This window comes from Magnolia sinica, chromosome 2, assembly GCF_029962835.1.
Source record: "Magnolia sinica isolate HGM2019 chromosome 2, MsV1, whole genome shotgun sequence".
Classification (NCBI taxonomy): Eukaryota; Viridiplantae; Streptophyta; class Magnoliopsida; order Magnoliales; family Magnoliaceae; genus Magnolia; species Magnolia sinica.
Genome location: NC_080574.1, coordinates 140,011,602 through 140,026,130, shown reverse-complemented (window position 1 = coordinate 140,026,130; position 14,529 = coordinate 140,011,602). Strand labels below are relative to the sequence as shown.

Below are 14,529 nucleotides of genomic sequence, written 5' to 3'. Positions count from 1 at the left end.
TGCAAGGAACCTTGTGATCCTGAAAATGTGTGTGCTAGCATAGCGGACTTCCTTCTTTTTTTTTTTCTTTTTCTAGTTGAATAAATGGGAAAAGTATTTATATCAAGATACCAGTCTTCATTATTGACATGGTGCGAGGCAAATAAATTTACAAGCAGTCGCTTATATATAGCAGTTAAAATTGAAAATTATGAAGCAGTAGAGCTACACGGCTTTTGTTTTCTGGAACTGGCACATGCATGTCACTGCAAGTGTGCAAGACCGGTGAAAAACAATGCTCAAATCATATCCAAGAGCAGCCAGAAAAAAGAAAGAAAAGATCATCTGAAGGACCACTGGATTTCCTCCAGTGCTCTCCCCTTGGTCTCCGGCACCCATAATATCACGAACACTAGTGTGAATGCACTCACGACTGTGTAAATGGTAAAGGTTCCTGTCAAGAGAGGACGAAAAAAAAAAGAAAAAAAAAAGAGTACATTATCCTGAACAGTGACAGAAACAACAGACAAGGCACTCAAATACAGAGTAGAGAGGCTCACCTCCGCTGCTCCAGTTCAGAAGTAGGTTGGCTGTCATCGTAATCCCCCAGGATGTGAACCAATTGGCAAGTGTTGCTATGCTACCAGCAAGGCCCTTAATATTCACAGGAAGTATCTGCACCGATCCAGAAGTATCTTAAAGAGGACAATTCTACAGTGAATTAATTAAACACCAGTAAAATCATATTGCTGTCGATCAAAACCGTCTAGCTAAGGTCAGCCACATAATCAGGGAGAATTTAATCATACAACTCAGATCATTTAAAAAATAAATAAATTTTGGGGGGTTTAACTGATGCTGTTTTCCTGTTTCCAAGTACGTGTTATGGAGCACATTCAACACAAAAATACACTAGCAAAGAGCAATCAAGGGCTTAAGCCAGATCTCAATTAATTATGCAAAGCACCCAGAGGACATTCATAAAGCATTGACTTGAGATCATGGTCATCGATATGCAGGACAAGCCATAGTTCTAAAACTCACTGTCAAGTCAACTCGACTTGAAACTCGGTCAAGTGATCTTCACTCAGCAAGATTTCGAACCGAGACATCAGGAAACTCGTTCCTGAGACAGACTCGTTTCTGATTCAAGAAGACTTGTCAAATCAGCTCAAGGACTTGGTTGAGTGACATGACTCAGCAGTGACTTGAACCGAGTCATTCAGTTTGTGAAGGCGCTTTATTCAAAAAAGTTGAAGAGGGCAGATGGTGGTCAAACCAGAACCTATTATCAAGAGTGAGAGTCTTATCCAGTGCGTCGCACATTGAGTTGATGCTTATTTACATATTTTATATTACTCAAACCAATGTAAAAAGTTTTAAAATTATCACAAACTTATTATTTTTTAACATTATAATTATTAATATTGAGTTTATTCAGGACGAGTCTTTGAGCCAACCTGACCCAGCTGAACATCAAGTCAAAGTTTTCAGATTTTGAACTATGGGACAAGCTGAGAATGTCACTTGCACTTCACTGGTACAATCATATTTCTCGATGATGTTTCGCAATTCCTGTTTTTTTAATAAACAGCACATCCTTTAGTCTGTATTTCAATTCACTATTCTGCAAGTCAGTTAAATAAGGTGGAAATGACCAAATGGCACTTATCTTGGTATCAAAGTGAGGGAATACTGTCCAAAGAGCAACTAAAGTTGGTGCTCAGATAATTGACAATCCGATACTCATGATCTCTAAGAGCTTAATAAAGTTATTAATACTATCAATGACCATTGTTCTATTGTACACACTTTTTGTAACCTCTAATGTTTAATGCTCTTATACAAGAGAATACAATGAGGGTATAATTTATTAGAATGATATGCAGGTGACCCTTTCTTGAACATGTGCCTATAGTTTCTGTAAATTAGACAACATAGTATGCATAGCTGTAGCGAGCCTAGCACTAAATTTAGAAGGAGAAATAATAAAAGAAGAACAATATATATATATATATATATATATATATATATATATATATATATATATATATATATATATATATATAGGGGATAGAAAGTCAAAATATGAAAGATGACATCTCACATCTATGAAAAGAAACTTGTAATGCTCTTTTTGGTGAATTGAGATTCCTTATAGCGTACCCCTTCCCCCAGACTGTCCAGGCTTATGAAGCTTTTCATAGTAGATGCATAACATCAAGAGGATCTTCATCGAGCTTTTGAATCACAAGACAACTTCTAGGTCGATTGAAATTATTTATAATCACAAGGGGATTTTCCAATTTAGTAGTTTCTATATACTTCCCCTATTCCTGTAGGTCAGACTAAGGGAAGTAATGACCCTAATCATCTATCATTTTCAAGGGGCATTAGCTAAGGAAACCGAAGACTTAGGATCAAACCGTAGTTACAAAGGACTCTGTTGACTTGAGATGAAAGGCAGGTGAAGAAGGCATCTTGTGTAAAGTGGGACAGTAAAAAGCGTACAATCATGTAAATTGGGATTCCTGCATTATTTTCTTGAAAGCAAGGGCTATGGTGTTAGGTGGATCTGGGTCCTTACTCATGCCTCAGTGGTAAACTCACATGAGTTTCAACACGAGGTTATGGGTTCGAGTACCCATTGTGGTGAAATCCCACTGTCGTGTGAGTGTGTGGGTGTGTGTGGGGTGTGAGTGCGTGGGTTTAAAAAAGGAAGAAAGAATGGTCTTAGGTGGATCTGGTGGATTGTGGAGTATATTTCTGCAAAGTTTTCCTCCATTTGTAAACGGCCTCCCCTTTGGTACTTTTGTGGGCTCAAGAGGTCTCCAGCAAGGACATCTACTATCTCCATCGTTGTTCTCCATCCTTGCAGCAATCTTGAGTCTGTTTCTGGGAAGGGCTTCAAATATGGGTCTTATCAGAGGTTTTGGGGTAGACAGATGAGAATTTGTTGCATCCCAATTTGCAGACAATATGCTTATTGTGTAGAAGGAATCCTTGGAGCAGGTTAAAAATTTCAAAAGCATTTTATGCTGTTTTGAAGCAGTTTAAAGTCTTCAAGTAAACATCCAGAAAAGTGCTATGGTAGTTGTGGCTACAACTCCGGAAGCAGTTCAAGAGTTTGAGGATTGGATAATATGCAAAGAGTGGACCTCCCTTTAAATAATCAGGCTCCCTTTAGGGGATAATCATAATGCATCTCCCTTCAAACTATCAGGCTCCTTTTTCAACTGAAGACAAAAATGGTTGACTACCTCAGCAAGAGATAGAGAGGAGGGCAGCAGACATCTCCTCTCTCATATATTCTGAAAAAGGAAGAAATATATCGGAAACAAAGATCTAGGGAAAAGTGGCTGGATCAGGGCAACAGCAATGCAGCATATTTCCATACAAGTGGTCGAAGGACCAATTGCATCGAATCAGTTTTGAAGGATGACATCACCCGTAGCACTTGGGAGGAACTATGCTTGTGTTTTATCAATTATTTCCATTCTGCTTTCTCAGAAGAGTTTATTTCATGTCCCCAGCTTGGCGGGCCTGGATTTACCTCCATTTCAGCGGATCAGGTAGAATCAATAGAAAAACCATTCGTAGGGAAGGGAAATTAGAGATGCTGATTTTTATTCGGATGGGGATAAAGCCCCGGCCCTGATGGCTTTCCTCTAATCTTCTGTCAAAGATGCTGGGAGATTGTAGAAAAGGATATGCTAGCTTCTGGATGAATTCTACCAGAAGCCTCAGCTGGGAAAATAGATCAGAGCAATGTTTCTTGCTTCTATGCTGAAGAAGGCTGGTGTAGAAAAATTGTCTGATTTTTGTCCTATCAGCTTGATTGGAAGCATTTGCAAGATTATTTCGATGATGCTGGCAAAAGGATTAAAGTCAGTTACCAGGAAGGTTATATCAGGCCACCAAAGTGCTTTCGTCTCTGGCAGAAGCATCTTGAATGGTCCATTTATGACAAATGAAATGGTTGATCTATACAGAAAAAAAATGGTACCCTTGTTTTTTTATACAAAGGGGACATGAAACAAGCCTATGATTATGTAAATTGGAACTTCTTATCTATTTGCTTCAAAATTGCATGGGTTTTGAAGCAGATGGCAGAATTGGAACAAAGCCTGTATCTCCTCTTCTTGGTTCTCTATTTTAATTATTGGATCCCCAAGGAAATTTTCAAAGGAGAGTGTTCTTCATGAGGTTGATCAGCTTTGAAGCAGAAGGGAGAATTGGAACAAAGCTTGTGTCTCCTCATCTTGGTTCTCTATTTTAATTATTGGATCCCCAAGGAATTTTTCAAAGGGGAGTGTGTTCTTCACTAGGATAATCCGTTATCTCCTTTGTTATTTGTGATAAATAGTGAGGCTTTATCACAAATGATATCCAAAGCTCAATGCTTAGGTCTTATCCAAAGCTTGGGCTAGCAGAAGGAGGTGATTTAACTCATGCTCTATGCTGATGAGACCTCATTGTTTGGGAACAGAACTATCAAAGAAGCATCGATGTATCGAGACATCCTTAGTGGCGTCTGGTCTCAGGATGAAGATCTCAAAGTGCAGAATAATGGGCATCGACATCAATAGCAGGATATCCAAAACACACTAGAAATCGGGTGTGGCATGTCTGTATTCCCCATCAAGTATCTGGGAGTTCCTATGTATCAGGGCAGACCATCTTCACCAGGATGGCACCACATTCTAGAAAACATTCATACAAAATTGGGAGTTTAGAAGGGTAAGTAGCTCCCTATTAGGGGGAGAATTGTTCTGCTGGAAGCAGTGTTAACCAGCATTTCGATATACTAGTTATCTTTATTGCAATGCCTGGTAAAGGTATTCAATAGCATTTCGATACACTAGTTATCTTTATTTATATGTATAATTTCTTTATGCATTAAAACATGTGATTATTAATTTTTTATTCTATTTACTGTATTTTGTTAGTTAGTTTGTATCATTGTTTTAAATAATGAATAGCTTGAATGCAGCATTCACCCCTCTGAAACGTGAGGTGTATGTTACACGCTACTTCTAGGTTTTTAATTAAGGTCGTGCTTGGTTGTGCCCATTATCATGAACTTTTATGATATTTTCTACCAAATTAGTCTGATTAATAATGAAATTTAATGACATTTGGTGCAACCAAACTGATGTAGAACATAGCACAAATACGTTCCTAGCATGGTTGGGCCAAAAGAAGGTGGACCGTAAATTGACTGTAACTTTTGATCCGAGTATCGTTACGGGGCGCACAACCTATCAATCTTTAATGAAATGGGCCATCCGAGGTGAACCGACCCATAAAGTGGGTCGCATCTGTCCATTTCGTCAGAAAATGCGCACTTTCAGCTCAAAAACAAATTTTTAAGAAAATTTTACTATTTTTAGTAATTCTGATTTTTTAAATATCTTTTTATTTCTAGAGTTTTAGATTTTCTTCCTTTTTAGAAATAACTTGCAATTATGCTAGGACCCTTCTAACAAAAGTTTGTTTGGAATTTTTATTTTTAGAAATTAGGCTTTAGAAGAGTTTTATTAGAATTAGGACTTTTATTAGAGTTAGAATTTTGCCATTTTTGGTAATTATGAACTTTGGTTTTTTCTTTTTATAATGGTGTAAGGAGACACATTAGACAATTATTCATTATTCAATTTCAAATTTTATAGAATTTATTTTCTATTTTGCTTGCTTTCTTTCTCGTGGATTCGAGAAGCCTCTGTGAGGAGTCCAGAGAAGTTCCGTGGATTCGGAACAGTTATCCTCTTGAGGGAGACGGTGCTCGACCTCATCACGTTCATCCGTGCGTCAATTGGTATCAAAGCGAGGCTTCCCCTCGGGCCGATGACAAACAACGAAGGTATGAACCAGAATCCTGTAGACGGTGATCGAGGGATTCGTTATCTTTCGGAAAGAATGGAAGCTTTCTACCGGGAGAGTCAGTTGACCATGCAAGGGCTGCAGGCAACCCTCAACCGATTTGCGGATGCGCTAATTCCACCCCGAGCTCAAAGTGATGCTCAACCGCCCGTAATCGCTGTACGACACAACCCTGATTTCTGCAGAGCACCATCAGATGATGATAAATCGCAAGCCACCACTTTAATTGTGAGGAAGCCGTTATACATGCCAAAGGTAGAAATAGAATTATAGCAAGACAACATCTTTCGAACGAGGTGCACTACAAGTCAAAAAGTCTGTAATGTGATCATCGATGTCAGGAGCAGTGAGAATCTCGTGTCGAAAATAATGGTGGAAAAGCTGCAATTGAAAACAGAAAAGCATCCATCTTTGTACACGATTGGATGCATGAAGGAGGTCAACAAAATAGAGGTAACCGAACAATGCACTATCTCATTTTCAATTGGTAAAAATTATAAGGATCAAATACTTTGTGACGTGATCCTTACCTCATTTCAACACTGAGGTCTTGGTATCGATTCCCTAGTGGGGGTGGCCAACAGTGATGTGTGAACTGACAATGGGGTGTACTAACAGGCTTTTCAAAAAAAGTACTTTGTGACGTGGTCGATATAGAAGTTTGTCATATGTTACTTGGTCGACCATTGCAAAATAATATTGATGCTATTGCTACGCATAGAGGTCAGGATAACGTATTTAAATTTACTAAAGATGGCAGAAAGATTAGCCTCGTCTCTACAAGATCGGAGAACCGACCCAAGACTTCTAAAGTTGAGGAACAGTCTCTCATAACTGAACAGACTTTTGTTAAACAATGTGAGAAAACAAGAGATATATATGCATTAGTTGAAAAGAAAGAATATATGAAGCCTGTGATCACCTCAGGAGATTTGAAACCAATGTTGCAGGAGTTCAATGCGATTGTGCTCGATGAACTTCCTAATAAATTGTCTCCTATACGAGATATACAAGACCACATTGATCCTGTCTCAGGGGAAAGTTTGCCTAATTACCCATGCTATTAGAAAGAATGTGAGATCTTGAAGGTAGAAGTGAAGGAACTGATCGATATTAGTCAAGTCAAGGAAAGCATGAGGACATGTATTGTGTTAGCTAAAGGGTCTAATGCTAAGTACAAGAAAATGGCTAATAAACATCAGCGTCAGAAGTTATCTCATAATCATAAGCCAAGTCTCTTGAGTAACTTGAGGACGAGTTTTTTTCAAGTGGAGGAATCTGATGTAGAACATGGCACAGATACGTTCCTAGCATGGTTGGGCTAAAAGAAGGTGGACTGTAAATTGACCGTAACTTTTGATCTAGGTATCATTATGGGGCGCACAACCTATCAATCTTTATTGAAACGGGCCATCCGATGTGAACCGACCCACAAAGTGGGTCGCATCTGTCCATTTCGTCAGAAAACGCGCACTTTCAGCTCAAAAGCGAATTTTTAGGAAAAATTTATTATTTTTAGTAATTCCGATTTTTTTAATATTTTTCTATTTTTAGAGTTTTAGATTTTCTTCCTTTTTAGAAATAACTTGTAATTATGCTAGGATTCTTCTAACAAAAGTTTGTTTAGAATTTTTATTTTTAGAAATTAGACTTTAAAAGAGTTTTGTTAGAATTAGGATTTTTATTAGAGTTAGAATTTTGCTATTTTTGGTAATTACGAATTTTGGTTTATTTTTTCTTTATTAATGGTGTAAGGAGACACATTAGACAATTATTCATTAATCAATTTCGAATTTTATAGAACTTATTTTTTATTTTGCTTGCTTTCTTTCTCGTGAATTCGAGAAGCCTCTGTGAGGAGTCTAGAGAAGTTCCGTGGATTCAGAATAGTTATCCTCTTGAGGGAGACAGTGCTCGACCTCATCACGTTCATCCCTGCGTCACAAACACAATCTAAAATAATTGATAAAAAAAGTCCAATACATGTTTCCCACACAAGTGTCCTTTTTCAAGTGGCTACCTAGACGAAAATCATATGAAATGTAGTCTACAAATAAATATCAAAAGACTTGAATTTATTCAGTACAAAGAAACAGGGGATGAACATTATATACCTCAGACATTATAACCCATGGAATAGCTCCCACTCCAAGAGAGAAGGAAATGACAAATGCCTAATAGAATATCAATTGGTTAAACAACTAAGGCTACAACGTGTGGAAGAAATACTAAACAAAAGCCACAAAATGATCTTCTATGAGAGAAGGCATACCACAAGTCCAACTAGTGATAGTATGCTCATAAGACTATAAAATCGAGAATCTTCTGAGAGAGTACCCTGGGGTCCGTAGGAAAAAGAAAACAAAAACATTAGAGAGCACTAAAAAAATAAATTTAACCAAACAAGCGATTAGTTGTTTCATGAACTCTTGACACATTATTGGCATCAGCCAACCCAGCCACCCATTATGCAAAATAAGGTCTAAACCAAGAATCTCAATGTGCCAAATTTTCTGCAAGGTAATAGGAGATGGCATGACTAACCTTGACATAAAATGCAACTGCAACGATCAGAAGGCTAACTGTCATTCCAGAAGATGAGATCTGCAACAAGAAACGACTTTCGTCATTAATTAGGTAGTGGGGATGTCAAACTCCGGAATGAAATGTGAAAACTTTCCAACTCACAATAAGAAGAAGTCGACGACCAGCTTTGTCAATCAACCAAGTAGTAATTCCAGTGGCAAAAACCTACATACATATTGTGTGTCTAATTAAATGATTGTGGGGAGAACTGTTTGTGCAATATCATAACTCAATCAGTTGAGAAAATATGCTTTCGCATGTGATGATATGAGATCATAACCTGAATGACCCCAAGTCCAAAGGTTGCCATATTACTTGATGAAATCCCTGTACAAATTACAGCCATCTAGTGAGAATCATCTAACATAAATAGTCAACCAGGAGCCAACTCATAGTTCCTTAGCCGTCTGAGTTTTGATTTCAGGATATACTAGGGGACTCGACTGCCATGCCATTTAATTGAATGTTCTACACAAGATTTTGTATATGAGGAAACTTTATGGGGATCATCAATTTCCGAAAGTAAACCATATGAAAAACACTTTCAAGGTAAGACCTTGAGAAGGGCGACAAGAATGAGATAAGTTCAAATTCAGAAATAAATCATACTAATTTGTCAAACTCTTACACGCAGGTATTGATTTCACCTATAGGAATCATGATACTAAGCCAGGAGAATACAGACCATATCCTCCAGCCTTCAGTTTTTACAAGTGCACCCCATGGTTCTGTTATCCAGACCATTGATCAGTTGTGCCACATCAATAATGGACTATGTCAAGAAAATCCCCTTGATAGGAGAACCCTGTTATTTCAAATCAGGCCTCAATTAGATGGTATATTGTCATCATTATCATCACAGCCTTGTCCCAGCTATTTGGGGTCTTTTTGTGATTGCTTGGCAAAGCTTCAATGCCCATCGACAAACCTGACATCAACCCCCTACCCAGGCTTGGGATGGACCAGATGGAATTTAGTAGCATACAAAAAGATGGCTAAGAAGGTAAAAACAGCAACTGCCCACATTCAACTGAAAAAAAACACACACAATACTGGCGACTGGATCTCCAATCAGGAAGTTTTTCAGCATGGTTCATCCATTCTAGGTAACATCAAATCAACGGTCTGGAGTTCTAAACCATGGATCTAAATTGTACATACTGACAACCCAAGGATACTGTCCACAATCCCTTGGTTAGGATCAAATAGTATCTCTTTCACACATTAAAACCACTGGGGGTTTCATGGGAGACCCAAAAACCCTCTATTCAGAACCAAACAGCATAACAAACTTGCTAAGGCTACTCATGACCACTATATAATGCATCACCACGGAATATGAAGCCTGTGGAAACAAGATAGATAACTAAACCTACCAGCAGCTTTGAAAATATTGCTCGCATAAAATAGGATGCCATTGACTCCACTTAGCTGCTGCAATACTAGTAACCCAATTCCTACCTGCAGGATACTATGAAAATTACGTTCTGACATTTACTCACTTATGTGAAAATAACAGCGTGTGTATAAAAAATAAATTATAAATAAATAAATAAAACTGGGCAAGCTACAAGACCATTAGAGGAAACCAATATCTTCTTTGCTTGAGATCAGAAAATCGGATGGTTGTTCTCTTGCTTGTGGAAGCCACAGATCTCTGCATGAAGCAAATTAAAAAATGAACATAGCTTTAAGGTTGCCAACATATGAATTAAACATCATCCAGAAGCTTTTCATTTGGTGCACATATTTGTCATGAATAAATGAGTAGCTCCAAAAGTACAGTGCAAAAATAGAAGATTGACTTGATGGACCTGAAGAAATGAAAGGAAACAAGGGAAAAAAAAAAAGAACTGAAGGCAGTCCAAATGCACACCTTGATTTCATTCACTTCAAAAGAAATGTCAGTATCAAATCCCCGTAGTACTTGCAAAGAAGTTTCGAACTCATCCGTCATACCCATTTTTGCCTAGACACCAAGAAAAGAGACCTCTGAATCAAGAATAAGAATCCCAGCACTTGTTAAGAAGGTGTTTACTAATAAGACTCACCAGCCACCGGGGGGATTCAGGGATGAAAAACAGACCAGGTATCAAAATTGTACAGGGTAATATTCCTGCAGATAAAAAAGGGTGTAAGTTTGATTGACTTGTAATGAACGAATTCACTTGATCAAGTCAATGCAAATTGAGTCAGTCAATACTTGCAGCAAGCTAACTTGGGTTTCTCTAAACCTGAAGAACCTAGTCAAAAAGTACATTGAGATTTTGATCAATAGCTCAAAAATTCAAAAGAGTACTCAAGGCCTAGATTGGATAGCCGGGTAAAATGACAATCTGTAGCCATTTGAAAATCAGCCAATCATGTTAGAAATGTTCACGCTATTGCAAAAGGCACAATACACCCCAGGATGCGTGCTCACTCGGATTTCTCCATCAAACCAGCTCAAAATGGCATGTGTGCTCAATGTGCAATAGCCGAATTGAACTCAATATTTATTTGAGCTAGTGCCTACTCTGCTCTAGCATAAGCTTTATAGAGAAAGTATATATATATATATATATATATAAAGAGAGAGAGAGAGAAGAAAAAAGAAGTAAAAAAGTATCAGTCAAATAGTTGAGCACATTGTGGGCATGGAATCTACATAAAATGCGCACAACTAATTCCTCAATGCATAGATAAAGAGCTTTGACAGAAGCTTCAATGGCCTCTACATCCAGCCTCACCTAATACAGCAAGCACTCTCCAATGAAGAAACATTCCCAAGAGATAAGCCAGCATTATGCCAATAGTGACTGAAAGCTACACAAAAAGGATCCCCTCATTAATGTAACAGAACAAGTCAACAGTAACATTCATCCAGAGAACTAGTTGGCAGTTTAGAACAGCATCAGCAGAGAGTAAGGAACTAACCTGATTCACTGATCCAAGACCTCCTCTCATGTTCTGAGGTGCTATCTCTGCTATATACACGGGCACCTACAGAACATTGATACGAGTAATAGCCTAAGGTCTTTGTAATGTATAAGAAGCTCTAATCTTTGATCTGGGAGAAATTGAGAGCAGGGAACCATACAACCAAGCTTACCGTATAGGAGATCACCCCCACCCCGAACCCTTCCAACAGTCGACCCATGTACAGGAATGAAGAATCCTACAGTAGGAAAAAAAAATTGGTAAGAGAAGAAATTCTGAAGAAAGAGCATCTGCCATGAACGGAATCCCAAAATTGAAAATAGAAAAGGGAAAGACGCAAGAAATCAAACTCACTTTGGCAAAAGAAATGGCAAGCCATCCAATGATATTAGGAATGGAAGCGATCATCAGGGACTGCAATTTTCCGGCGGAATTCTCTTTACTTAAAATAGATGTAATAAAACGAAGGTAAGGAGGATATATGTTGCAAAATTTTAATAAAAGCCTACCCCTTTTCGGCCAATGTACTCAGCAATCTGACCGCTGGCAATGGCCCCGACCATAGCCCCGACATTGGAGAGAGAACCGAATACGGAGAACTGCTCCAGACAAAGGAGAAATAGAAGAAGAAGGGGGGAAAACATCAATGGAAAGAGTAGAGACGAAGAATAGAGGATTAAATAGATAGACATAAAAGAACACACCTCGGAGAGCGAAAGGCCTAGATCGCTGATGATAGCCGATTGGGTTGGGGAAGAGTAGCCGCCCTTCAAAAGAAGAAAAGATGAGTGAGGAAGGGAGAGAGGGCGATGAAGAAAGAAGAAGAAGACGACAGAAGCAGCAGCAGCAGAGAGAGAGAGAGAGAGAGAGAGAGAGAGAGAGAGAGATACTGACAGTAAAACCGAATTGGATGGGGCCGAGGGCGACAATGAGAGTGCAGAGGAGGACGGAGACAGAGGAATCACGGATGACCTGAGCAGAAGAGCCGAGCTTCTCGATCATGCTAGACTGCCTCGATCCCATTCGATACCAGCTACCCGTGTGAAGGAAGGGCTTCCTAAGATCTGCCCTTCCTTCTTCATTCTCCTCCCTAAAACTCATCTTCTTTCTTCTCCTCTTTTCTTCTCCCAAAAAAATAAAAAACAAATGAAGAGTGCTGTGATATTGGAAGGGGAGCTGGATGATGATGATTACCTTGCAAGGGAATCCCAACCAAAAAAAACACGTGGATATTTGTTCCGTTTACCTTTTTATCTTTTTTTCTTTTTTTAACTTTTCGCCACCCTCATGCTTCTACCTCAAATCCAACCGTCCAAATCTTGGGCCCCATGGTCCAAAAATTACCTTGGAAATGATGAGATGGTGGCCATCAAACGTACGGTTCGATTGATGTAAATTCTCCACGGCTGGAACAACCAATGCTCGCTTGCAGGAATCCTGATCAAAATTTGTAGCGAGGCTGCAATTTTAACGGTTTGGATTGAGAGACATGTGGGAGAGTTGTAAGTGGTTGCAGATGCCGGATCATCGCCACAGTGATCCGTCGCGCGGGCAGGTAGACTGGTCGTGAGGAACCTTTCTTTTGGCGGTTTGTTGGACTGGACTTTCTGGCTGGAAGACCATCAGTTGTGTGAGAGTTTGGTAATTGCCATCCGTGCTTATCTGGTCTGGTGTCTATTTTTAATTTCCAAGTGCCTACCACGTTGGGGGGAACAATTCTATATACATGACATCTACTCCGTCCATCATATGTCCCACCTCTTGCTTCTGGTCTAAATTGATGACTAATGTGGCGTGGCCCACATTGACATGAGCTTTAGAATATCGTGAATTATTTGGCATCTCTTAATCCTGTGGAGGTACACTAGATGAATGGATTGGACACCTTATAAACACAACGATGGGCCTCACGCAACTAATGGTGCCGTCCACTTGTCAACTTCTCCCTGTGGTGTGGCTTGCCTGATTTTAGGTCTTCCTAAGATTTTGGGCATTGGGGTGAAAATGAAGCAACGCACATGATGGACCGGATGGATCTCTTGAACATCCCACCAATGTAGTGCTCAGAGTTAATGTTAGGTGCAACCTCCTGTACCTATTCAATTCATGGTAGCAAGTTCCAAATTTATGTTATTCAATTGGCGTCATGGATTAATTGTGGAAAGGGTCCAGTTGGCGACTTTGTCTCTGGAGTGATAGGGTCACGTGTTCTTCATTCTCCGCGAGTCATAAAATCTCGAAATATACTTTAAACCATACGTTGTATCGCAGGATCACGATATCTTAAGGGTTCAGGAGCTGTCTGAATTTAAATGAATTTGTGTGCAGTATACTCTCCTAAATTAAATTTTAGGGTTTGAACAATTCATTTAAGGATTACTTTTAAGTACTGTTAAGTCATTTTTTTTTGGAAGATTATGCGATGCATTCAAGTGGCAAATTCCACCGAAAGACTAAAGAAAATTCAAACTATATTTTATAGAAAAAAATAGGTCAATAGTTAAATACTCGAAATGTAAGTGAATCTATCATAATTGGTGCTGATGTACCTTCACCCCTGTAGGTTGATAGAAATAATATTATGCATATGAAATTTTTGAAGCTCTATGTGTTATAGATAGGAATTTTGACGTGTGTCATAATTTAATGTATATACTAATGTTGTCATATAACCCAAACAACATTATTGTATATGTCAATATTTTCATCCATTAAAGGGTAGGATTGTCATCTAAGGTAGATAGTAATATTGAAAGGGTCGGGATTGTCATATAATAAGGATCAAGGTTGTCATACATTATAATTACAAAATTATAAAGGTCAAGATCATCATCAGCAAGGGTTGGGATTGTTATTTAGTAAGGCTTGAAATTGTCATCCACTATAAATTACAATATTCCAAGGTTTAGGATTTCCATCTAGTAAGGGTCAGAATTGTCATCCACTGTAAACTGCAAAGTTGCAATGGTCGGGATTATCATCCAGCAAAGGTCGAGATTGCTATCCACTGTAAACTGCAAAATTGTAAGGGATGGAATTGTCATCCCATATGATGATATTTTTGCTTTCCCTTCATTCGAGTGAAAATCACCTTATGAATTAGGGTTTGCATATAAACAACAAGATGAACCCCAATAACATTTCATTAGTGGGCATTCAATT

General features: G+C 38.7%; 1 protein-coding gene across 1 annotated transcript; it reads right to left on the bottom strand.

Annotated features, from left to right (window-relative positions):
- Positions 1-17: 17 nt before the first annotated feature.
- LOC131237974 (sugar transporter ERD6-like 6) lies at positions 18-12,540 on the bottom strand. Its single transcript, XM_058236106.1, has 18 exons — positions 12,262-12,540; positions 12,072-12,134; positions 11,877-11,966; positions 11,722-11,781; positions 11,540-11,605; positions 11,365-11,430; positions 11,178-11,253; positions 10,500-10,564; positions 10,325-10,417; positions 10,025-10,105; positions 9,825-9,909; positions 8,729-8,775; positions 8,551-8,613; positions 8,407-8,466; positions 8,135-8,200; positions 7,977-8,036; positions 540-654; positions 18-433 (listed from the first exon to the last, which is right to left on the bottom strand). The coding sequence occupies exons 1-18, from the start codon at positions 12,466-12,468 to the stop codon at positions 321-323; spliced, it is 1,476 nt and encodes a 491-aa protein (XP_058092089.1). The 5' UTR covers positions 12,469-12,540; the 3' UTR covers positions 18-320.
- Between the last annotated feature and the right edge of the window lie 1,989 nt (positions 12,541-14,529).

Bases quoted from the DNA above. Each gene is read 5' to 3' on its own strand.
- LOC131237974 (XM_058236106.1), bottom strand. From the start codon at position 12,468: ATGAGTTTTAGGGAGGAGAATGAAGAAGGAAGGGCAGATCTTAGGAAG. The intron at 11,431-11,539 runs GTAAGCTTGGTT...AATGTTCTGTAG, and splicing joins TGGGGGTGATCTCCTATACG to GTGCCCGTGTATATAGCAGA. The intron at 8,614-8,728 runs GTTATGATCTCA...ATATGTATGTAG, and splicing joins TTGGACTTGGGGTCATTCAG to GTTTTTGCCACTGGAATTAC.